The following is a 25,795-nucleotide window of genomic DNA, read 5'->3' as shown; positions in this document are numbered from 1 at the left end:
GACAAGTTAAATTTGTCTGGAGGATTGTATCTGGACCCCCAGAGGAAGGGATTTAAGCCTCCTAATAACTCACCAAATACAGCTTGTTCTTTCCCGAAAGATCATATTGACAGTGAAACAACTTTTTGTTTCATTAGGTCATTTCAGGATTTTCAATAATTAGGCCAAGCCTACCTGGACAGGATGGATCAGCTTGTCATATACAGTGAAGGTTGGCATAGTGCACTCATTAAAAGTTCTGTGGTGGCATCATTCCAAATGTGTTCTGCAAGGCCCCCAGAATTCTGGGGTCCAGTGGTTTCTACTGACTTCTAAAAGCACACTGTGAGAGGCTGCCTGGCCTCTTTCAGGACATGCCTGCTTCCAGTCAATACAAGCCAGGAGAAATATAAATATTTACAGAAGCTTAAGGCAGTGCCAGGCCTGAGCCACAGCCCAGCTATGTGATATCAACTGAGTGGGACTGCAGTTAATGCCATTACAAAGGTGGTAGTAGGAAAGAGAAAACTAAGACCACGGTGGAAGACATACAATCCTACTATTGTTAGAATCTGATTTATGAGAGCTTATGAACTGGAATTATACTGAAGCCTGATTGGTCAATCTATTTATTAATCTATTTATTCAAAGGGAAACACAACCAGTCTGCTGTCACAGGTCTCAAATTGAAGGATCTCTGGGAAAGCCAAAGTATCTCTGTGACTTATGCAGTGGGTACCTGGTTTATACTTTAATGGCAATGTGTGTCAAAAACATTACTGGGTTATTGACTTGTAATACTACCCCCTTGAGTGTCTTGACAGCATTAAACAGCAGAAGAGCAATAATTAATGCACTTTACAACCATTCTGTTAAGAGATTGATCTGAGATATAAAAGGATACTCATGGTCATACATAGGAAAACGTTTTAGACGAAAACACTGATCTAGCATTGCAGAGTGAAAATGTTTGGTCAATACATTTTTAATGATAGCATCAGTAATACATCACCAATTAAAGTAGCAAGACCACATGCCATGAAATCAGAAGGTGATGTAGACCTAGTCAGAGCTACGAACATTTCAAACACCTCAAATTTTATGATTAAGTCACAGGATATCTCTTGAAAGACAGCATCATAAACCGTGTCATTCAAAACGTCAGTTATTTGAATACAGCCTCTGATTCTTATTGAGCTGAGCTCGACTGAGAGCTAGAAACGTAAACACTCCCTAGCAACCTCGCCTTGTGCTTGGTCCACTGAGGGGGTGTGGGGATATGTATGTGTGTGTGTGTGTGTGGGGGCGGAGGGGGGGGGATGTTGATTGGTTCCCAAAAGCCTAACAGAAAAGGTATAGGAGCCAATCCTATCATCTTTCAAAGGGAGCTCCCATCCTATCAATCAGCTGAATCATTTTATAAAATGCATGTTTCAGATACAGCTCTCTGTGTATTAGATCGACTGTCAGATTCCTGCATTACATTAAAAGTAACAGGGAACCAGTGACAGCAGACATGACACTTGATGATGCCAATAGAAGCTAACCCAAGGAATGTGACGCATCTCTGAACCCTCGTTTTAACCGTGCACTACAAGGAGAAGATTTCAAGATAATGATTGTTACTAACCCCTGAAGAAAAAGTCCAATGTAAAAATGTTTATACAGCATATTAGTGACATTTTTACAAATCTGTGCTGGAAACAGCTGGGGTTATTATCATATTAGGGTCAAGCCTTTAAACAGGAGGCTTATTTTAGTTCAACATCCATTGAAAATCACAGAAAGTGCAAGGATTCAGCATAGAAATGAAGTGACAAAAAAAAATTTTGAACGAAGGGAGGCAGCAGGCTAGAGAGATGTGCGGAGACAGGAAAAACAGGTCCTGAGTTATCATCAGGCGCTGCTGAATCCAGCAGACTGAAGTGTCAGTGTCATTGTGCCTCCTATCAAAACGCATATCTATTAGCTGCAGTTCTCCAGAGAGAGACAATGAACCACAGTAACAGAGCTCCTCCAGCCAAAACCTCAGAAGGTGTAGGTTCAAATAAGGCACAGGATCTCACCTGCAGCACAGCACCCTACTATAGCATGCTGTGGTTTGGGCTTTTTTACATCAACAAAAGTTGACAACAGACTTCATCGTTTATATTAAGTTAGTGTACTGATCGTTTCTCACTTCCTTCAGTTAGATCACCCCTTACTGCAGCTTGCCAGTGTATGAAGTATATAGAAACAAACAGCTGAAATTCAGTGTCTCTCAAAGTGCGCATGCAGTTCTAACACTTATGAGACTGGAACGACTTACAAATGAACATAGCTCAAACCAGGGAACCAAAAGTTGTATTCTCTTAACTAAATAATCATTTGAAAAAAACATATTTTTGGAAAACAAGAAACTGAATAACCTTAAATGCTAAGAACCACGTTGCATCAGCTGAGTATTTATTCTGTACCCTTTTTATTGTTGTTAACCACTGGTACCTACTGTAAATAAACTATTTTGAATAATTGCTCACAACCCTCTCTAGTCACAACAGAACTTCAGAAGCAAAACAGTAACCTCTCCACAGAGATACAGCTATTTTTATAGCCTGGGCATATCATTTACATACTGTACTACAGGGGCTTAGCCACACTAGGTCATTTGCAATAAACAAATCCTTTAATTTAGCTCAATCTTGATACCAACCAACCAACCTAATCACATTTGAAATAATGTCTCCCATTAACCTTTAGGCTCTGCTCAACAGTATGGGATAGACACAGCATTTTTATTTCATCTACAAAGCAAAATGAAAGCATACACCCTATATTCAAACCTTAGTAGGCCGGTCAGCCTTGCTTATTTGCTTTTAAGCTGTGCTAGAGCTTAACATCTTGGGCTCAGTGAGCTACTGTTAACCTGAGACACATTTGTACCTTCACCCCTCACATCCCATCTGTGGCCTCATTATCTCTTACTGTTACAGTTATGAGCTATAATCAGAACAAATACTTGTGTGTTCGGCTGCTGTGTTCAACTTAATGAGCAACTGTATAGTTGTAAAAGGGTTAGTAAAACTGCAAATGTGTTTATGAAGGGTAACATTATTTCCTAAGAATATAAGTATCCAATTAATTTTGTCTTTAATTTTAACTATTTTAGCTATTGTGTAGGGTTTTTTTTTGTAAACCTAAAAATAGTACTTTAATAAATAATTAACTAATAAAATAGCAACATCTGTTTTTACAATCTTTTTAACATAAAGGCCCCTTGAATAAATACCACAGGATTACCTAGTGCCAACTATGTTTACATCTCAGTATCTAAGCCTGTCTTGCTCTGTATTTTGAAGGCGGCTGTGTGGTCCAGTGGTTAAAGAAAAGGGCTTGTAACCAGGAGGTCCCCGGTTCAAATCCCGGCTCACTCATTGTGTGACCCTGAGCAAGTCCTTGTGCTCTGTCTTTCGGGTGAAACGTTGCTGTAAGTGACTCTGCAGATGATGCATAGTTCACACACCCTAGTCTCTGTAAGTCACCTTGGATAAAGGTGTCTACTAAATAAACAAATAATAATAATTATAATAATAATAAAAAGGTGATTCTGTAGGTGACACAACCCCAGCCAATGACAATGCCAGCCCTGGTTGCAGGAAAGGACATGCCTGGAATGTTGAATCGGTTTGAAGGCTATAAAAGCAATGACAACCAAGACTTTAAAATTCATATTTGTTACCTCTTATTTGCACTAACAACATTATCACTACCAGACCTTATTTGCATGTGCTCGGTTCTATGCTTATTTATTTTACTTCAATGCAGATATACCATTTAATGAAAATACAGCACAGGGAATTAAAACTATGCCCTGATACCTAATCACTTGCAGCATTGAAGGCCAGATTTAAAAGCAGAGCATGTGATCTACAGCACAGAAAACATTGTTATTGTACCAGGTACCTCTATAGCCCTTATTGGAGAAATATACATCCTGTAAGAAAATTGGTGTTAAAGTCTTGGTGAAGTCACGGAACAAACGTTTCAGCTCCTGACTATCTGCGTTTTGAAACATTTTAAATGACTATATTTTAACTTCACGAAATATGAATATCTATATGTTGTATCCTTTACACTACTATATGTATTAGATAAATAAAAAAGGGTTACATTCCTGACATTTACAAGGAAAGCTTTTAATGATGATTAATAATTAAATAATAACACACGCAGCAGCAAGTTACTGTATCTAATCTAATCTGGCTGCTGCTTTGGCACTGATTCATTGTGGTAGATCAATACCAGCATAAGTAATCTGCCATTGGTTAGTGAATCGGACAGTGAATGCTGACAGCTAAACTGAACAGTGCAAGATTCCTGCAATGACCAAACATGAACATTCAATGCTTTCTAAGGAGCATTTGAATCCTAGCACTCAGGTTTGATTACATTATTACCATTTTTCTGGTACTCAGACCTCAAGAGAATGGAGAGACAGTTAAGTAGGGCTGTATTTTTTTCACGGTTCAAAATGACTTATTTCACCCCATCACCCCATTTCACCGTCTAAAAAAAAGTATTTAAAAGAGAGGTCACGATTAAACATAACATCTGTTAAGCAGAAAAAATAGAGTTGTCACATTCAAAATTGATCATTTTCTCTAGTTATTTTATAAAAATATTTAAATGCTTACCTGAAAAAACAGTAAATGCTAAATTGTAGAATATTTCATTTTTTTATGTCCACCTTTTAAAGACATTCTATTTTCACCATCAGTGAAAACAAAATAAAAACATAAATAAATTTAAAAATAATAACAAGTGAAGTATTCTCTTCTTGTACTGGACAGAACACTCTTTAGCAGAAATATTTCCGATCATTGATGCAGCTGGCATCTTTTTTGTTGAAGACATTTTAAAGAAACTCTGCAGCGCTATGCTCAGCGTGTGCAGTCATTTACCAGAAGCAAGCCAAACCAGCTGCCAGGTTCCTAAATGCAGTGTAACAGGTAGTGCGTCAATAAGGCAAATGTTTATTGTATTTATTTTAAGTGATAAAACATATGTATATTTATACTATTCTTTCAGAAATGGGAATTTTCACGGGGAACTGCATATTACACAGCAATCAGTACATTTCACAGAAATCGTTATACAAACTGTGATATCTGTCTTACAGATAAGAGGAACTTGGCTGCTTTCAACAACTGAAGCGTCTCAGAACACTCCTGAAGAATTGTTTTAATTTTGTTGCTGGTTAGCATAGGCCAGCAGACTGGACACATCACGTTTCCATCACGGAATGCAATGGCGTGGTTCTCCACTTTCTAACACACCTTGCAATACTGTGAAATGATTTGTAGTGGTAAATAATAATAATAATAATAATAATAATAATAATAATAATAATAATAATAATAATAATAATAATAATAATAATAATAATAATGTTGTTTTGAATCCAAAGGTTTCACATTCCTTGGTAGTGTATCACCGTCTGGATTTGTGAATTTGGAATTTGTGGGTGACATTGAATTTCACCACATAGTTTCAATGTGGACGTTCGATTCAGACAAGCTACAGTAATCAGCACCAGTAAAACTGTGTGTGACTCTTTAACAGCATCCCTACCCATAAGGATGTCATACTAAATAGGTGGCCCTCAACATCCTTGTGAGTTGCTTGACTTCAGGGTTATTGAGCCTTTAGCCCCTATGAAGTTTTCATTAACACTAGTTCTTCATTGATATCCCTGACTCCATCAGGTTGCATGTCCAGCCTGTGTCTTGTTACGTAATACTAAAGGTGACCCATAATGAAATCTAATAATCAGTGCCATAACATATTAGGATTACATGTCAACTTCCCGATGTGGAAACCACTTTATAAATGTACAACTCTGCCAACTCAAGAAGTAGCATTGTTTTGATGTACTGAGATACAATTTGTAAAGTCAAGGCCTGCCAGCCATTTCTTAGAGAACTGTTATGGCAGCTGTGCTTGAGGTCAGCAATACTACGTACCATCTGTGCACCCTTCCCAACATCACTAAAATACATTCTCAAAGCAAGCCCTCACATGGCCATACACTATAAAAGGAAATGCATGTACCAGCAGAAAACATTACATGGAATTGGATACATTTCTTTCGTTTTGACATTTTAACAGAGATCAGTCTGAACTATTTATCATTTGCTGTAGTCTTCCAGGCCATTGTGCTAAAATAAAATAGCCTTTTTAGTTACTACGTTTATTAATAGGAGTTAAATGAGCATTGCTGTGGTTCATTTAACCCCTATGTGTTAAATCTGTTTTTCATTGCTCACTGCTAATGAAATATGTACAGTATGCTTAATATTGCTTCTCTTTATAAATCTTAGGATAAATGTTTTCTCAATAATAAGATTGCTATGGGCATTCTCGGCTCATATTTATTGTACAAGTTTGGCATTGATGTGTGAAAAAAAGCCAAGACCTCGAACCTAAAAAAAATAAAGTAAATTAGAAGAATCCAGAATACAGTCAAATAACAATACAAAAATAAATAAACATGTCATGATGAACACTGTCAGCCTCAGGACTCTTACACACTGCTTTTACACATTACAACAATCTGCTGTGTTGTAAATGAAAGTCACTTTAAATAGGAGGAGGCTGTGTGGTCCAGTGGTTAAAGAAAAGGGCTTGTAACCAGGAGGTCCCCAGTTCAAATCCCACCTCAGCCACTGACTCACTGTGTGACCCTGAGCAAGTCACTTAACCTCCTTGTGCTCCATCTTTCGTGTGAGACGTAATTGTAAGTGACTCTGCAGCTGATGCATAGTTCACACACCCTAGTCTCTGTATGTCACCTTGGATAAAGGCATCTGCTAAATAAACAAATAATAAAAATAAATAGCTGAAGGTCTATGTGAAATTAGTTCTGGTGGTCTAAGTCAAGTTCTTAGCAGATAATTGTTCACAGACACACAGAACGTCATAAATAACAGTGCATACCTTGTTGACAAACACTCATTCCTCGATGAAGTTAGTACTTCCAGGCCATGGTGGAAACTGGCTGGATAGTGTATGTGGAACTTCACCCTGTGGCTTCTACAGGGACACAGGATTTCAATCTTTGTGGTTGCTAATATGGTATCTTTTTCAAGCACATACGTTTTTTTTTTTTATTCATAAATGTTGTTTTCACTGTATGGACAGTGAAACAGAGTGGAGCACAATATCACTCTGAACACGGCAGTACTCTTTTTAAAGTCAATACTCACTCTTTATGGAATCTCTCTTGAAAAGTAGTCCATGTATTCCAATGGAACTATCAACTGTGTCCCTTGTGTTTCACTAAGATCACCCTCCTAGGGTCCTTGTGTATATTCGCACCACCAAGCATTCTCGGGTCAAGCGCTCATGTAAAAAGAGCCACGTCGAGCACTCGAAGCAGTGCCTGAGAAGACATTCACACACTGGTTTATTGGCTGCTCTCTGATTGCTACTACTAAGAACTGAGTTGTTCTGATCCCACTGCTTGTTCGTTAAGGTTTGGACTAAGTGCTGCTCAAAGTCTGAAATCCTTACTCAGAGCATTGCAATTTTGCTTGGATGATTAGTTTTTAAAACATTAACAGAGCTCCAAATAAGAGCACAACCGAGTGCTCTCGAGAACTACGAGTGAATAAACAGAGTCTATTTTTTTGGCATCTATGACACAGTCGGATCCTGGGAAAGACAGTCACTATACCTTTGCTTTTTCCAGCTGTGCCTGGGCTTGCCGCTGTGCTTCTCTCCGTACAGCGTCTCTGTCTTCCTCAAGAGAAACATCAGAATCAGATGGACGGCTGGTGTAGGAGTCCGCCGAACCCTGCATGGAACAAACAAAATAGAGATGAATAAATAAAAATGCTGGTTAAACCCCTGGAACTCACACACTGGGCTGTCAAATGAAAGGAAATTAGGTTTGATATTCACACACACTATTATGGTTCAGCAAACAAACAAACAAACAAACAAACAAACAAGTAATGGCCCTGTTTTCATAGAATTACCTGAGAATACATCCTATGTAAACCGTATGCATTAACCGGCGCATCACTTGTTATCTTGTTTCCCAGTAGACGGTTTTGTTAAACAAGTTTTTTTTTTTTTTGTAAGAGATTTTTAAGGAAAATGACTGCCTTTCAGTGTACTTCAAAATAACACATTATCAGAATAATTAATTATTCTGTGGGAAATTATACATCATTTTATTCTGTTTTCTAAAGATAATCTGACTTCTGAATGTGGAAGCAAACAATGCTGCTTATAACAGACTAAAGATTTCTCTCAAATGGTTTCAACCTGCTTCATCCCTAAAATGGTTTGCAACCACCTACTTTATATAAGCACCTGGCAATAGGCTCAGCAATCGCAATGCTTGAATTAACACACAATTACAATATTTCCAAAAACATATTATCCTTTGACTTCACAAGCCCTGAACCTCTTTTCCATTCTACCATTAGACAAGCTGTGACAGAACTGGAAAAAAACAAACAACAACAACAACAACAACAACAGGAAAACACTTGCTGAGATCTTTTTTCTCAGCCATCAACACAAACCTCTCTCCAGCCTTTCTGAATTCAGCTAGAACAGAAATAGGAGAACAACATCCCTACTACTCCTGTCACAAGCAGACAAGCCACTGAACAAGAGAAAACCCACAGAGCTTACACAGATGTCAGAATTCTTCAAACGTCCTCCTTTGGCTCGTTTCAGAAGCCTGATCCAGGTGGCCTTCATTAGCCAGACACCTCAGTTACTGTCCGCAGCCACTGCACCCGGCACTGATCCTCACTAAACATGTGCACATTGAGCACTGCATAATCACTGCCACTGCTGCTCCTGCCTTCCGATCCATGCTCTGCAGCAAACTCCTCGCTTCTCCACTCTGCTCTTTCTCATTCCTCACTGTGCACGCCACAGGAACAAGGCTCTTTGCATTGTGATGCAAACTGAACCCCTCCTTGCTAACACATCCTGCGCGTGTAACCAGGCTCTTGATTCAGGATCTCTAGCTCCTAGAACTGCTGTACTGTATGAACTGTGTAAATGTCTGGTTTTGTTGGTCTGCGCGCTTTCAGCTACGCAGCATCAGATATGCCAGCAGCCCATGTTTCTCAGAGGATCTCTCCGAATCCCATGCGCTTATTTATTGTGTGATATTTGCAAGTTCAAAGATCATGCAGTGTATCCAGGGATTTGGACACAGGCTTGTTGACATCTGCAGACATGTTCAGTGGGTAGCCTCTTTAAGCAGATGCTTGCATCACACTGTTATTAGTCTATGTCAGTTTGTCCCAAGAGTAAACAATTTGAAAATGGCCAAGTTCCTTTTCATCTCAGGAACAGCTAGGATCTTGCTGGAATTCGACGCTGAACATTTTTTTTCCCCAGACAAAAAAAAAAAAAAAAATATTCACTGGGTGGTAAAATCTAAATTGTTTTTCATTTGAATTTTTTACTTAAATATACTGTTTACACATTATAATCGGATGAATCTGTCAGATACAAGAAAATGAATATATTTAATGTGAATTAACATATTGCTTTTTATCTTTTTTGTGCATAACTACAAGGGTAATTAGAAATAACACAATAACTTGCGTTTAGAACTACGTATGTAGTTACATTTATGTGCAAGTAAGAAATGACCTTCTTGTTTCTTTATCCAGAAAACACCTGATCATACATTAAGCTACAATAAACGTACGTTATAATTATGTTAAGAACAAACTGTCACCTTTTCTTGGTGAGGCAAATCTGAGCTAGTATACCTTACTATGTGTTGGCTAGTTTCAATAATCCCTGAATGACACACTACAAATCAGCACTGTGGCAACTATAACTATAACTGGTAAAGATGGACAGATGGTACTGCACTGGTACTACTAGCTCTTAAAGTACACAAGTAATCAATTACTGAAATCAATCGATCACAAATCCAAACAAACAATCAACACACTCTTTCATACAGTAGTTAATGGGAATAACCTTGGTTGAAAGCTGTTATCTTCCATCTTACAACATAATATATATATATATATATATATTTTTTTTTTCTTTGCTGTTCAAACAGGAATGGGTTCCGGGAATTTAAGTTTTCACTCTCATTCACCAGCTAAAATGATTACAGCCATTAGAGTTGATGCCTCATTAAAGCAGGTTAGTAGCGGTAATGATTATAGAGGATTGTGACTCTTTTACAAATGGGATCCTAAGAATATTCTGGAATGATTGTTCGTGTCATTACTGCAGTGACAGCAAGCATTTTGCTAGTGGACTCACTTATTTCTCAGGAATAGGGGTCTAGGTGGCACAGTGGGTTAATGCTCTAGCCTTTTTAACTCTAGAATCTGTAGTTCAGACCTGGTTCAGGCCAAGTGGCATTCAGTGGATAGGAGTTCACTTCACTAAATTATCACAATACATTTGGATATGCAGGTCCTAGATGCCTAAAAGCTACAAAATATTATAAACATAAAATATCATTTTATCATGTACTTCTGGCAGCAGCAGCCACCCTTTCCATACAGTGCACACAGTAGCATCACTCAAGCTTCAACTTCAGACATTAACTCTTTATAAACAGGTTTGACAAAGAAGATGCCTCCACATGTTTTGAATGCATTTTAAAAATTGTGTCCAGAAACAAGGAAACTCAGACTGCCTTGACAGCTGATAAAACTCAGCCAAGCATCAGGAAGATGAAAGCAAAGCACGACGATGTATTCTCTCACTGCAGCGCTACCTTTCACACTGGAAAGGGCTCCCTTTATGGAGCTATTGGTTCTAGTCAGATATTGGCTCTTTTAATTATTTTTTTCTCCTTCTAATTCACAAACCTTTAAAAAAGATGTACTAATGACATGATTAAGGTGAGCATTTTATAAATGGTGGTGTGCTCATCACCAATCTTGTATCTTTGTAAAAGGTGCCTAGGACTGCTGGAAAAGGAGAGGAGGAGAATGACCTGCTACATGGAGCTCAGTTGGTGATGGGGGTGGGAATCGGGATATTTGTTGCCTCTTTGTCAGTCGCCCCCACTAATGTGTCACTGGATAACAATCTAAAAAATAAGACGTTTAATGCACACTGGTGATTTAGTTTCACTATACAACATCTTACGCTTATATTCAAAACAAATATAATTTGCATACAAATCATTAGCAGTGATTATGTAAACAATGTATTGTTTTATCACCAGTCTTCTGCTTTAAATATGAACCAAAAAATAAAGTATAAGGTGACATTTTATGTGCGGTTACTTGGGATTTTGAAAACAGTTGTTAAAATGGATGCAAAATGAAAACATGTCTAATACTACTGCAGCTCAAAGAAAAAAAACAAAAAACTTGCAATTATCATCAGGAGGCTGTATGGTCCAGTGGTTAAAGAAAAGGGGCTTGTAACAAGGAGGTCCTCGGTTCAAATCCCAGTTCAGCCACTGACTCATTGTGTGACCCTCAGCAAGTCACTTAACTTCCTTGTGCTCTGTCTTTTGGGTGGGACGTTGTAAATGATAACTCCAGTGTTAATCAACAAATTGGTATGTAGCATTGTGTGGCAAGGTGCCCATCCCTTTTATTATTTATATATTTTATTTGTGTTGTATTATTATTATTATAAATGTGTTTATGTGCGGATAGATGAAAGCCGTCTGACATTATTATTTATTATTTGAGACGGTCTTGTTAAATGTGGTTGGCATGGATGGGGTTGAATCCCCATCTTGGGTAGCTTGTGGGAATGTGGCTGGAGCCTTAATAAGGTCATTGTTTAATAAGGTAATTAAGGCTCCAGCCACAGAATAAAAGACCCACTCCCACCTCATTAGAGGAGGGTTGTAAGGAGAGTTACAGTACCTATAGTAAGTATTCACCCCACCTTGGAGGTTTTCACAGTTTGTTGTGTTACAACCTGAAATCTTGATGCATTTAAATGTGTTTTTTTTTTCCTTTGATTTACACAACCTACTCAACACTTTGAAGAGGCAAGAGAATTCTTATTGTGAAACAAAAGTAAATGAAAAATAAAAACAAATTGAAATGTCTTGGTTAGATAAGTATTCACCCCCCTGAGTCAATACTTGGTAGAACCACCTTTGGCAGCAAATACAGCTGAGAGTCTTTTGGGTTAAGTCTCTTCCAGGTTTAAACATCTGGATGGTGCAATATTCGCCCATTCTTCTTGGCAAAATTGTTCAAGCTCTGTCAAGCAAGATGGGGATCGTTGGTGGACAGCAATCTTAAAGTCTTGCCATAGATTCTCAATCGGATTCAAGTCCGGGCTTTGACTGGGCCACTCTAGGACATTCACTTTCTTGTTTTTAAGCCACTCCAGTGTCGCTTTGGCTTTGTGCTTGGGGTAATTGTCCTGCTGAAAGGTGAATCTCCGTCCCAGTCTTAAGTCTTTTGCAGACTGAAGCAGGTTTTCCTCAAGGATTTGCCTGTATTTAGCTCCATCCATTTTGCCCTCTACCCTGACAAGCTTCCGAGTCCCTGCCGATGAAAAGCATCCCCATAGCATGATGCTGCCACCACCATGCTTCACAGTAGGGATGGTGTTACCTGGGTGATGTGCTGTGTTGGGTTTGCGAAAGACATAACGCTTTGCATTTAGGCCAAATAGTTCAATTTTTGTTTCATCGGACCACAGAATCTTTTGCCACATCTTTTCAGAGTCTCCCACATGCCTTTTGGCAAATTCCAAGCAGGATTTTACATGGGCTTTTTTCAGAAATGGCTTCCTTCTTGCCACTCTTCTATACAGGCCAGATTTGTGGAGTACCTGAGCTATTATTAACACATGGACAGTTTCTTCCACCTCAGCCATGGAATGCTGTCTTTCACAGCTGTCATTGGCCTCTTGCTGGCTTCTCTGACCAATGCCCTTCTTACCCGGCTGCTCAGGTACTCTATAAAAATAAGAACTTGCTGTTTATTATTTGTCTGTTTTGTTTGGCCAATGTGCCCTTTTCTTTTGTTGTGTTTTGTTTAAGTCTTTGTTTTATTATTTAAAGACACGGCTACAGCCGTTTTAGCCCATACCGTTTGTGTTGCACTTCCTCCTGGTCCGTGACGTCACCACACACGCCACTCAAGCCATCCATTTGTGACACATTGGTTTTGGAATTTTCAAGCGGTCGTTATGCGTATTTCATTAAATAATCGTGCTAATGTGATTTCCGAAATGATGTGATTTCCGAAATAATGTTAATATCTTTATGAGCAGTGCTTCTTGTGACTATGTGACAGAGATGGCTGCAGGGGTGACGTCAGACCAGGGAAATGAAACCAAAACAAGGAATGGCAGTGAAACGGAGACGCTCCGGCGCTCAGCTTTTTATTAATTAAACAAAAATAAAAAAAGATTTAAACAAAACACAAAACACTTTCAAAAGCAAAAAGGCACGTTGGCCAAAAGAACAAACAAATAATAACTTGAATAATCAAACAAGTATCACGCTGGTGTAAACCAGCATGAATAGCAATTGTTTTAAGCTTTCTATGTTTTTAATTACCTCCTTTCTCTCGACTACCGTTCTCCACTCTGAACACACTTCCCCGTGCAGCCAAAGCTGCAGGTTCTTATAGTGGTGACCGAGGGATTAACTAGCTATTAATGGTCATGTTTTATATTGCAATATCATAAAGTTTGTTTCTTTCAGAATTTGTTAATTATGACTTATATAGTCTGTCAGTTTCCTAAGCCTGGATAATTTGGATGTCAAGATGATATTAAGCTACCAAAAAAGTGTTTATACAGCTTAAATGATACCAAAAAGAGATCCCTGCTGCACAACATAAAAGCACCTTCAATTGCACAATACTGTAGAGCTTTATTCTGGTAAACAAACAGTGTCATTCCTGCTGAGTGTGCACTTTTACAGAAGATGGATGGATATGAAAACCAAAACAGGATTCAAATTCAAAAAAAGTGTTGCACTTCAGTTAAACCCCTCCTCTACTAAAATACTAGTTTTCAAAATGTACATACAGTATGTACACTCTGCACAGCACTCATTCAAGATGTACATACAGTATGTACACTCTGCACAGCACTCATTCAAGATGTACATACTGTATGTACACTCTGCACAGCACTCATTCAAGATTTTCTGGTAGATAAAATTAAACTACTATAGTGTATGTATTTAAGAAACTATGTTGTGGTAACAAATAATAACAGTGCAGTATGTACCACATCAATTAATCTATATTCTGTTTGTAGATGCAATTTTTCACAAGAAGCATTTTATTTTTTTAAAGAGAACATTACTGGCCTGGCTTTACTCTTGCATGTGACGACTGTGCTAAATAAGTCTCCTGTGTTTTAAACATATTTAAACTGCGGAGGAACAAAATGCTACTGTTTAAATCCGTGCTTTATAAGTTTACTGACAGAAATACACTGAAGATGCACATAGAACTTTAATTTTCATAGCCTTTTAAAAGCTCCATTTTGATCAACTGAAATTGACCCCAGTGACTAATTGCACTACAGTAGCCTATATGTTAGTATGGAATAATATTAATTGGGAACTGGATGCTTATTACTGGGGCTACGCTGTCACTTTATGTCATGATTAATTAATTAATTCATGATTAATGTTATCTCACACAACACATGTAATAACACTAAAAGCCTAAGCTGTTTAATGAACCATTAAACCAATGATGGATGGGGAGGGACAGTGTTTACAGCCATTTATCAGGTCTAAGCACTGCAGGGATACAGTAAAATTAGATTATATATATATATATATATATATATATATATATACACACACACATTGGTGTCTATTAATATTGCAGAACTGAATTTGGCCTGCCTCCATTTTATAATAAAATTACCTGAAATGCTATTTTCATTTTCAGTAATAAACAATGAGACCCTGTACTTTTTAGGCCAGTATAATGGTTTAGCCGTGGAAATGAAGTGTCTCTGTAATAAATACACAACCAAATATTTATTTGGACTCAATTAAAAAATCATGTGCATAAATATCGTTTTATTTGGTCAACAACTCTGTCTCTTTGCTAATAGTAAACTGTACACTGTAAAAATACTGTTTTATTGCTTGCTAGAATACAGCACTTCAAAGAAAGCATGTGTCATTAAACTACAGTACAGTGGGCTAACAAAAGCCTAATAAGGTACACATGACTCACGACTCACACACACATGGAATGCAGAGAGCTCCCTGTCATACACTTTAATGTTATTCTCATCTTTGTTTTTCTATTCCATTGACTGTTCGGGGAGGAGACACCAACCACGTTCTTGAACAGGGAAGTTTCTTTAATCAGAAGTAAACATAGTGGTCTTTATATTTTAAACATCATGTGTGACATATTCCCGCTTTGAAAACTCCTCCTACAAATTTCACCAACATGCAGCCACTCCTTCCCTTCTATCAGCAATGCAAGGTGCTGGACGCATGCGCTGTTAAATACGAATCGATTGTTCCCCCAATCAACAGCCTGTCCTGTGACCTCTGTGATGTATTTTTGACAGTGATTTCACGCTCTATCCAACTCGTTATTTTGTGAGTTGTACTCGTAATTTTGAGTCGTAGTCGTAACTTTGCGATTTGTACCCGTACCTTTTCTTGAATCATACTCATATTTTTGATTTGTACTCGTAATTTTCTGATTTGTACTTGTAATTTTTTTTTTTTCAGTTGTACTTGTATTTTTGATTTGTAACTGTAATTACAAGTACAGATTATTTTTACGCATATGAATATTTTTGATAGTGACCTCCCTCCATAGAAATGTTGCAGCACAGGCAGCATCTCTTACAGTATAGGCTACATTACATTCTGGTGAAGGCTGATGACATTTCAAATCAATAAAAAAATTTATCAATCCATTAAAACAGCAATTTGTACAGTACATTAATGAAGATAAGCTGCATACGGGAGGCAGGTATCACTAGTTTACATCTAGAAGCCATTCGGTATTCAGACAACAGTAAGTCAGATATGTTTTTTTTTTTTAAAAAGAATGAAGGGGGTCATCAAGCCTTTCAAATGTTTAAAGTTGTTGGTGAATAATGCAATATTTTATTAGTATGGTAAAGTAAGCGCTTGAAATGTATCTACCCTGCATGAAAATAAGATCTGTATCATTTGTAAACTAGATGGAATATAAGTTACACTGACCGAGTGTCTGCATGCCAACACACTTGTAGCACCTAAAGCGGCTTATCAAACTTACCACATCAGACTCCTCACTGTCGCAGCGGTACATGTCTTACTGAATAAATTAACTATCCACCATGGCCACCAAGCTCTTACAGAAAGGTTCCGTCTCCCCCAGCTGGAGGACTGGGCTGTCTCTTTCCCACGCTTGGAAATCTCCTTTAGTGTACTGCTGAAGCTTTCAGACTCCCTCCCCCTCAACCAGCAATTTAGAAAAATTAAACTCTGGCAAGCAGAGCAGGCCTGAAAATTCCAGAATGTAGTAAAAGCAGCTGCAGCAGTTTTGCTGTACAATTCTAAAACTAGAAAGAGACTAGAGCAAATGAAGAGGAGTGGAGGCTTTCATTCACAGTTCGATGCTTACAAAAGATGGAAATCCAAATGTTCTGGTTACTTAAGATTCAGCAGATGCAGTTACAGTACAGTGATTTTTGAACCTTATTGTCTTACCGCACGGCTATGACATCTTAGACCAACTTACTTAACTGATCTAGCAATATTAATACGCCTTAATAGTAACAATTATCTAAACAGTGTTTCTGTAAGTAAAAATGTCAACATACAACTTAAACATCATTTAAAAATCACTCAACAATCTGCTTTTTTTCATCTCTGTCACAATTACAGAAAAATTGGCAAATATACTGTGGTATTTATTTAGTCAGGGAACAGAGCAGAAGAAAACTCCGAGGCAAGCAGTAGCAGTAACACTATTCAAAAGCCATCTGAGAAGTCACCACGCTAGTCTCACTCAGCATGTAATATATAAGCATCAGCAGCATCTACTTATTAAACTAAACATCGCCTTGTAAAACTGACTAGCCAGTATGCAATTTTTAAATTCGACACAACAGATACATCTCACCACTACCCTCCGATTTCAGAAACATATTTAAAACAAAATTAAAATATCCTGCTCTCTGCTGACACAACCGTCGGGCTTTTAAACAAGGTCGGGTTCGGCATAGAATTCTATTGTGCTCCCCGCAGACGTGAAGGACTGCAGCACTGCGCAAACTGACACGGAAGTCGTTTAGTCAACATATCATGTAATGCTGGTTTACAATCTAGATGTGGGAAATCAGTGTGCTTTCAGTTCATAAATGTCATTTTATCTAAAAAATTTTACTATCTTCAGGGACTATTTTTGGTCAGTGGAAGGATATATTATTAAAAAAAAAAAAAAAAAAAATCTAGCCATTTTGTAAGCGAAATGACCCACTCCAGGGTGTGTGGTAAGACAATTCTTACAGCACTTCCTGGGTGGGTTATTTCTTACTTAGTTGGCAAGGATGGGGTTAACTGAACAATTGTGGAATGTGACAGGTGGCTGAGCGTTAACTGATTGCCAATTGTGTAATTAACTCGTAGCCACCTGCTATATAAGGACCAAGCTTCACCTAAGTAGTTGGTGAGAGAGAGAGAGAGAGAGAGAGAGAGAGAGAGAGAGAGAGAGAGAGAGAGAGAGAGAGAGAGAGAGAGAGAGAGAGAGAGAGAGAGAGAGAGAGAGAGAGAGAGAGAGAGAGAGAGAGAGAGAGAGAGAGAAACACAAACACAAACACAAACAGTAAAACGATTGCTACCAGTTTATGATAACCCTACAGGTACTTGTTTGTTTTGGCCCCTGATTTATGTTGCTGTTTGATTAATAAATACACTACAGCAGTTTCAGCCCCGCATTCAGTCTGCTGTGTACTGCTTCCTCACCACACACGCCACCCAAGGCATCCCTGTGACAGTGACCCATACATTATTCTATTTATAATACACTCCCTGATATCTACTATTCTCTATATAGGCTATATTTCACCATGGAAAATATGTTGTTTACATATTTGTAACCATAGTTCCATTAAGTAATAATACATGAATGTGACGCCATGTTCCATGTAAACCAACTCATCTGAAGCATAAATAGACCATGCACTGCCCATCAGAAACGTAAATACAACCCCATCCCAGACTCCGCTGTTTTTTATCACTGTCTGACATCTCTTTGCTTTCAAATACCTGAAAGGAGCTATCTATACGCAATGGACTAAAACTCCATTCATGGCTTTACAGACGCTGATATTATCAACTCATTTTAACTTCAAGACTTACCGGAATAGAAAATGCAATTGCACTAGCTAATACAAATACACATTGACATAAAACTTGCTACACCACAAATGTTGCTTGAATTTTGGGAAGTATAATGCAGACAGTGTTTGTCTATTCTAGTTGAGTATACTGTACTGATAATCCAGTATGTACTGTACTTCTAAAAGGTTAAGTCACATAGTGTATCTAATAATACTAGCAAATATAAAGATGCATTGACCTAAAACTTAGTACACCACCAATGATGCATACCTATAACAGCAAAGGCACCTCCTGGGCTTTAAATCCCTAAACCTATTTTTGACAAAAGTTGTTTTCAGGCAATACTCTACTTTTGCATTTTCTTAATTTCCTTATTAACTCCAGTGATTAACACACATTGGTTCCTGTGTTGGAATATCACTGTAGGACCTAAAAGAATACTCTACAGCACCTACATTCTGCAATAGACAATAGTTTATGCTGGACCAACACATGCTTTTACAAATTACAGATTAATCACGTAAAAAGTGTTTGAAATACATTTTCTCCTTACACTAATGCTAACAAAATGGATTATAAAACCTTAGTTAGAACTCCATTCAGGAACTTCTTAATTTATGTCTCCAAATGTCACTAAAACACAGAATTCTCTGAAGCAAACACTCAAATACAGTGTCAAGGCAGGTGCATACAGCAGATACCCTCCTCAGGAAGCTCAAATGAACCTTCCAGTCAGACTCTAATGCCATGTTTCCATATTAAGTTCTTGCAGACCTGCTTTATCTTCTGCAAGATGGCTTAAGTGCTTATTTTGTATGTACAGTATGTGGTTGATTAAAATATGTCTACAGTTCGAATCAACTGTAATCCTTTACATTCCTCTCTGCACACAGATGCACTGACATTGATTTTCACAAAGCAATTCAGTAATACAGTACCGTCAGTGCCTGTCTATTCTAACTGAGTATACTGGATTGAGAATCCAGTACATATGTACTGTACAGTACTTCTGAAAGGTTAAGTCACATATCTAATAATACTTAAAGTCAATTGTTAAAATAGACAAGTTTATAATTAGCCGTTACTTATATTTGGTGGATGGTTCATTTTAACCATGGGAAATAATTATATCTTGTTGACAGACAATTAACCGATGTTGGATTTGAGTAAACTGCCATAATTCTAGTAACATAACAAAAGGATAGGCTGGTTAGTATGTAAATTAAGGGCATTCTGCTTGGACAAGAGCAGATATTGAAAGCGCAAAAAGGGTCTAAAATCGATTAAAAATTAACGCAAAATAATCCTATAAAAGCAGAAACCTAATGCTACTTAACCTTTTAAGTGCCTTTAAGGAGCGGTCCAGATAAGCTGCGTACGTGCCGTTTTTCCGCATTCAAAAATCTGAAATGCGCATAGCAATTTTGCTGCACAGCTGGTCTGCCTCCCCTAAAAATTCCACTCTACAACTACATCTTTGCAGCCAATCACAGTAAGAATAAGAACATGTCAAAGCGTAAACACCACAGTCCAGCTACAAATCCAACTGGAACCATCGTCAGGCAACCACAAAAAAAAAAAAAAAAACTATTGAAGTTTTAACATGTTCACCGAGTTGAAGAATTTTATGTTAAAATATAAGTAACATAATTAATTTGCAGAGTCAGGATGATACTTCAAAAAAATGCGCTGAACCGATAAAGAACCCTGTAGAACACACGCGTGGATGTACAGTAGTTCAAAGTAACATTGCAGTTAAAATGGAAAGCTCTTTTTTAATGCCTACCCCAATAACATTATAGATTGTACAGTTTTTATCAAGATTACTCATGACTTCAAGGTAATGTTGCATTTTACCCCCTGAAAATACATTTTATTATTATTATTATTAGTTTATTTAGCAGACGCCTTTATCCAAGGCGACTTACAGAGACTAGGGTGTGTGAACTATGCATCAGCTGCAGAGTCACTTACAACTACGTCTCACCCAAAAGACGGAGCACAAGGAGGTTAAGTGACTTGCTCAGGGTCACACAATGAGTCAGTGGCTGAGGTGGGATTTGAACCGGGGACCTCCTGGTTACAAGCCCGTTTCTTTAACCACTGGACTACACAGCCCCTCAGTGTTCAAAGTAGAGGGTAAGTTACTCCCAGACCCAAAACCTTATTTGGAGCGCTGGTCGGGACTGTACTGCCTCAAAAACAGGGGTTGTAACTGTGTGTAACCTACAAAAAAAGTCTGAGCTATTAAAGAAAATACAGTGCCTCTTTCGAGGGTTCAAAATAATACACAAATGCACAAGACAACTGCAGTGTCTGCTGTGAACATATTTTAACAGCAGTCTGCTGTATAACTAACCCTTAAACACATTTTAGAAATCATCTGATTATTGTTATTTCTTTTTGTGTGTGTGTGTGCAAGTTAGTTATCAGGATTTTACAGTTGTCCTGTTGATATACACAATCTAAAATCATACTCAAGCTACAGTACTCCCACGTATCCTGATGTAAATGCATAGGCTCAGCAGCATCGAGTTCTCCAAACCCAACTGAGCTTTGCATGTAAACTCTGCACATTTGTTTCCGGAATCAAAAGAAAATGATTGATTCCTTGCGCATGTAGTACTGTCATTGCTTTTTTTTTTTTTTTTTTTTTTGTTTTGAAACTAGCAACACAGTGAAAAACTCTCCAGCAGATGCACTTTTCTAACATCCCATTTGAAATCTCTATGTTAATATTTGTATGCAGTTGTAAAACGATTAAACAATGATTTGAAAACAATGTAAAGGTGTAATTTTTACAGTGGCACCTGGCACCACAGGAGAGGAAGTGTATATTGGCAGAGAAAGAATTAAGACCTCACCTTGATTAACCTAACCCTATTACAGCAGATTAAAAACCAATCTAAGATATTTTCTTTGTCATGGTCTACAGTATACAATATCACCTTATTTTTATCTTATTATATACAAAAGTACTATTTGTTATCATTATATTTTGAAGAACAAAAAATACACTATAACAAAATATATCTATATATTTTTTTCTTCATTGGTGTAATGTCAGTGATGCATACCTTGATGTGTATTGAAATTGTTGGACTATGATCAGCATGCATGTTCATATTATTTCAGAGGATATTACAGCAGTATGAAAGTATTACTGGTAGTTCTATAACCATTCTTAATATATTTACTGGTACAACTCATATTACAAAGTAGAATACAGTCATTTACAGTAATGTAACACATTCTCCATTACCAAAATAACTTCAATAGGCGGACCCCAGTACCAGCTAAGAATCACCATATTCCAAAAAAAGACTTTAACATTTGAACATTTGGCGGTCAACTGCATTCTTTTGAAAAGCTGTCAGTCCCATCTAAAAACACTGAAAGCGTGAGGATTACAGCAGTACTTGTAACCTGGCCCTTTTAGGGTGTAACTTAAGAGGCACACAACCAGACCGAAGGACTCAGCGGTACTGACTATTTCTGTCAAGAAAACAGGAGGTATCTGAGCCCTGTAGTTATGACTGTCAGTCTGCACAGCAGAGGAGTCACAAAGACTGCATGCCCCCCAGTGCACCGACCTTGCAGATAGGATTTGTTTTTTTTTTCCTTTCAAGTGGCAATTATTCCCTTTCTGGAGTTGAAATGACGATTCAGTCACTTGAATCACACATTGTGTTTCTGCTGTGCTGGAAATAATGATTTCCACGAAAGATTTCCACTAAGACTTGAATTTGCCAGAGCTACATTTTCAAATGAAAACCTACCATTAACTTAAAACGTACAAACTAACAGGGGCATGAAATAAAAAAAAATAAATAAATAAAAAAAAAAAAAAAAACATTCCCAGCGGCAGGTTAGAAGGCCTGTGTGTAAATAGTGTGTATTATGTAAATAAAGGTTTATTATTATTATTATTATTATTATTATTATTTATTTCTTAGCAGACGCCCTTATCCAGGGCGGCTTACAATTGTTACAACATATCACATTATACATTATTTCACATATATCACATTATTTTTACATACAATTACCCATTTATACAGTTGGGTTATTACTGGAGCAATCTAGGTAAAGTACCTTGCTCAAGGGTACAACAGCAGTGTCCCCCACTGGGGATTGAACCCACAACCCTCCGGTCAAGAGTCCAGAGCCCTAACCACTACTCCACACTGCTGCCCTACTCCACACTGCTTTGAATTTAAGTTTGGCAGGGACAGGGTTAATTCCAATATGTTAGTGGTAATGCTTTTATGCCCAGGGGCATCTTTTAATAATGGAATGATTTCAGGAACAAAGGAAGCAGGCATCTGTTTGTTTAGGCGACCGGTTATCATTTAAAAAATTGAACACTGAAGAATTGTCTTCTGTTTGCTTTTTGCAGAGTAAGATCTGTCAGTGTGTTGTTCTGTAAGCAGGCAACAGCTTATTAGAGTGTGCAAATGAAATGCCACATGATTAGTTAACTGTACTGCATATGTCACGGAGCTGTAAAATAAGGGAACAGTGACTGCTTAAATCTTCTTCACAGAAGGCTGACTCGAGGGACACACTCATAAATGTTAAAATCAAAAATAAAATGTTCTTGTAAATGGTGTTTCAGATAAAAAAACTTACCCCCAGGAGTTTGGATTATACTATATATTCACCTTCCACTGCTCATGTTTCTTTAGTACTGTGTATTTCTTTCACGGCATTATTTCCCTGATGAAGGCAATGTTAAGCCGAAACGCAGCACTTTTTAAGGTGTGTTTAGCTAATAAAGTATTTTTTGATACCTGAGTTGCAGGGTTTCCTTAATTTTATTCTGTTCAGAAGACTCAAACAGCTTGGCAACTAACCTATTTTGTTAGGTTTCACCCATTAACAAATAAGTCTAAGGTTTTGGTCTATTTTTAAATCAGATTTGCTGCAGGTTACTGTACTTTTGGATAATTTCACTGTGCATCTTTCCTCTTAAAAGTGAACCAAATGAAAGTTACTGTAAGCTAAGAATAGACTGAATAAAACAAGTGCATGAACTGCAAGATACTGCCAACCAAGTACCAGGTGAAGTTCATTCGTACTTTACATTGAATTTACTAAAATAACATGCGTCTTCCTAATGCTGTGGACTTTCCTTAAGAGATATTCAGATGTATCATTAATGTATCCCTTATAAATGTTTATCATGGTAAAAGCATGGCAAGGTGTAATAAAGCATACACGCACAGAAGTGAAAGCATTGTAAAGCAGTGGAAGATGCACCAACGAAGGCTTGATAGCAATGCGTCTGCTATTTTATCTTTTTTCTTTTGTCGCCTGCCTAACCATGTTTTAAACTAAAATAGAAATATCCTTTTTAAGGAGTGCTGACTTGTTCAATTTTCAAATGTTTATAAGAACAACATGGCAAACCATTGTAAATGATGGTAAATGCACAGTAAAAGCATGGGAAAACTGCTACATTTGTGGACATGTACCGTGTTAAACTTGTACCAGGGTGTCTGAAATTAAGCAGACCCCACAAATCTTGAAAGTATACATACTGCAGCAATACAAATTACACTGCAGAAAAGTAGTTTTAAGGAAAATGTAATTCTAAAAATAGAGCAGAAGCATCCTATGTTACTTGAGGTTACTGTCCTTAAATAATCCAAAATGAAGTGCACTTTAAGTTGAAGATGTGAAAACTGGAACATGACAAAAAGCAGAACACATGAAATGATTAATTCTATAATTCCAACAATGGATGCTGAAATGCTTAGTTTACCAGAAGCAAGGCTACTCATCTAAAATCCAAGTGTAGTAAATAAAACCTGAGCAGCCTCTGTACTCCTGAATGAAACTCCCATACTAAACTTTATCAGCCAGGATCCTGTGAGATCAAATGGAATCTTCCCAGAAAACATTTACACCAGAGAAGGCATTCCTCCAGGCACTTCCTAATTAACAAGATTTCCTTCTGTTTAGCTCTGTCCAGTTAAACACACACACACACTGACACACACACACACACAAACTTTGCCTCAGTTAAATAGCACATCTAGATAATTAGGCCAACTTCGTTTTGCAACACAATGTTATACTTCTGCTCCTGGCAACACTTGGAACCATATGCTGCTTACCCCAGATAGTACGTGTTTAGTTCGTGGAGACATCAGATGTGTATCCAGCATACCAGTGTAAATGCTCGCAGTGGGTCAGCCACACCGCCTGAAGTACAGCTTCTTTAAAATAATTTGTCCCAAGCGTAACTAAGCCAGTGAAAGCTTTGAGACTGGCCCCCCTCCTCATTGAGAAACACAACGTCTTCTTTTTCTGTCTGTGATGAATGAGGCCTTCCAGGAAACAACACTTCTCAGAGCATGCCCACCACACGCACAAGAGCTGACTTCTCTCAGCTGTTGACTTGTTACAGTTTTGATTTAGGTTAAGGGCTCAGCTCCGGAGCTCTGTCAACATCAATTAACTGGCAGATTGGGAGGATCTTTTTCCCCCCCAGTCAATGTGACGTAAACTAACCTACAGCTGCACATTGCTGCCTGCACACTTATTGGCAGAGAACAGAGTACAATTATATTTCACTGATCCTGGAAGCATGACTGGGAGCGAGCAGAAGCAGATCAGAACTAAAAAAGCTTCAGTGATGACCACTCTTTATGAATGTTACTTATTAAAAGAGAAGCACATTCTGCTTTAGCTAACCACCGCTACATGTATTATACGGATATGTTCGCAGCACACAGAGACACGTACTGTGCACCAATGCAATTCAATCAGCATCTCACATTCCAGAAGTCAGCCTTTATGTAATAAAATAATATAGCAATTACTTTGAATACTCGTAATGCTTTTGGATTAAAATGGGCCTCCCTGGTGATGCAGCAGATGTGAATGTCCATGTGACTGCTCTGACCGCATAACACTTTATTACAGTACTACAGTGCATAACGAATTGATCAGGCGATCAAAAGATGATAATTCCATCAAGCTGACCCTGTTCAATGAAACCGAGTTGTTCAGACTTTAAGCTTTATGAAACAAAATACTAAAACTGTAGAGTGTATAGCAGGTACTCAAGAGGCACCATTAAACTGGAATGGGGAAGAGCGTGTAACACATCTTCATGCAATGTTTTATCGTTTTTTTTCCCTGAACTAGCCCCATCAATTAGAGGCCAGCATGTCACTGTTTAAGTGCTGCTAGGGCTTGTATGGAGCAATGACCAGGTTTGTCCATAACTGTTGAGTGGATCCCTGTATATAGGTAAAATGCAATTCTTTATTTCTTAACAAGTTCAGAATCTAGGACAAGGTGACCACCTTTTGTGTGGGTTCTGACCCTTCTATTCAGGAAGGAATATGGACATAACATTCATAGAGGCAGGGAGTGTGACCCTTGAACCAGGTTTACTGCCAACAGACAAGCGCACTGTGACTTCTGCTTCATTTCATTTTCTGAGAGCCTTGCTGTGAAGCAATGCTGCATACCACCTGGCGTACGCTGGGAAGACCA

General features: G+C 37.9%; 1 protein-coding gene across 12 annotated transcripts in view; it reads right to left on the bottom strand.

Moving 5' to 3' along the window:
• The window catches only part of LOC117400251 (voltage-dependent L-type calcium channel subunit beta-2-like), a 119,530-nt gene that overhangs the window by 29,016 nt on the left and 64,719 nt on the right, over positions 1–25,795 (bottom strand). For 5 of the 12 annotated variants that reach the window (XM_033999889.3, XM_033999890.3, XM_033999896.3 and 2 more), the window contains one exon: positions 7,694–7,813. In XM_033999889.3, the coding sequence (XP_033855780.3) occupies positions 7,694–7,813 (120 nt within the window). Of the gene's footprint in view, positions 1–7,693; positions 7,814–8,664; positions 9,051–16,214; positions 16,334–24,405; positions 24,656–25,795 lie in introns of those variants that run through there. The other 7 variants (XM_059023142.1, XM_033999900.3, XM_059023140.1 and 4 more) reach the window with 6 other exon arrangements.

This window comes from Acipenser ruthenus, chromosome 4 (genome assembly GCF_902713425.1).
Source record: "Acipenser ruthenus chromosome 4, fAciRut3.2 maternal haplotype, whole genome shotgun sequence".
NCBI classification, from domain to species: Eukaryota; Metazoa; Chordata; class Actinopteri; order Acipenseriformes; family Acipenseridae; genus Acipenser; species Acipenser ruthenus.
The sequence above is the reverse complement of the archived record's forward strand: the minus strand, read 5'-3'. Positions and strand labels throughout refer to the sequence as shown.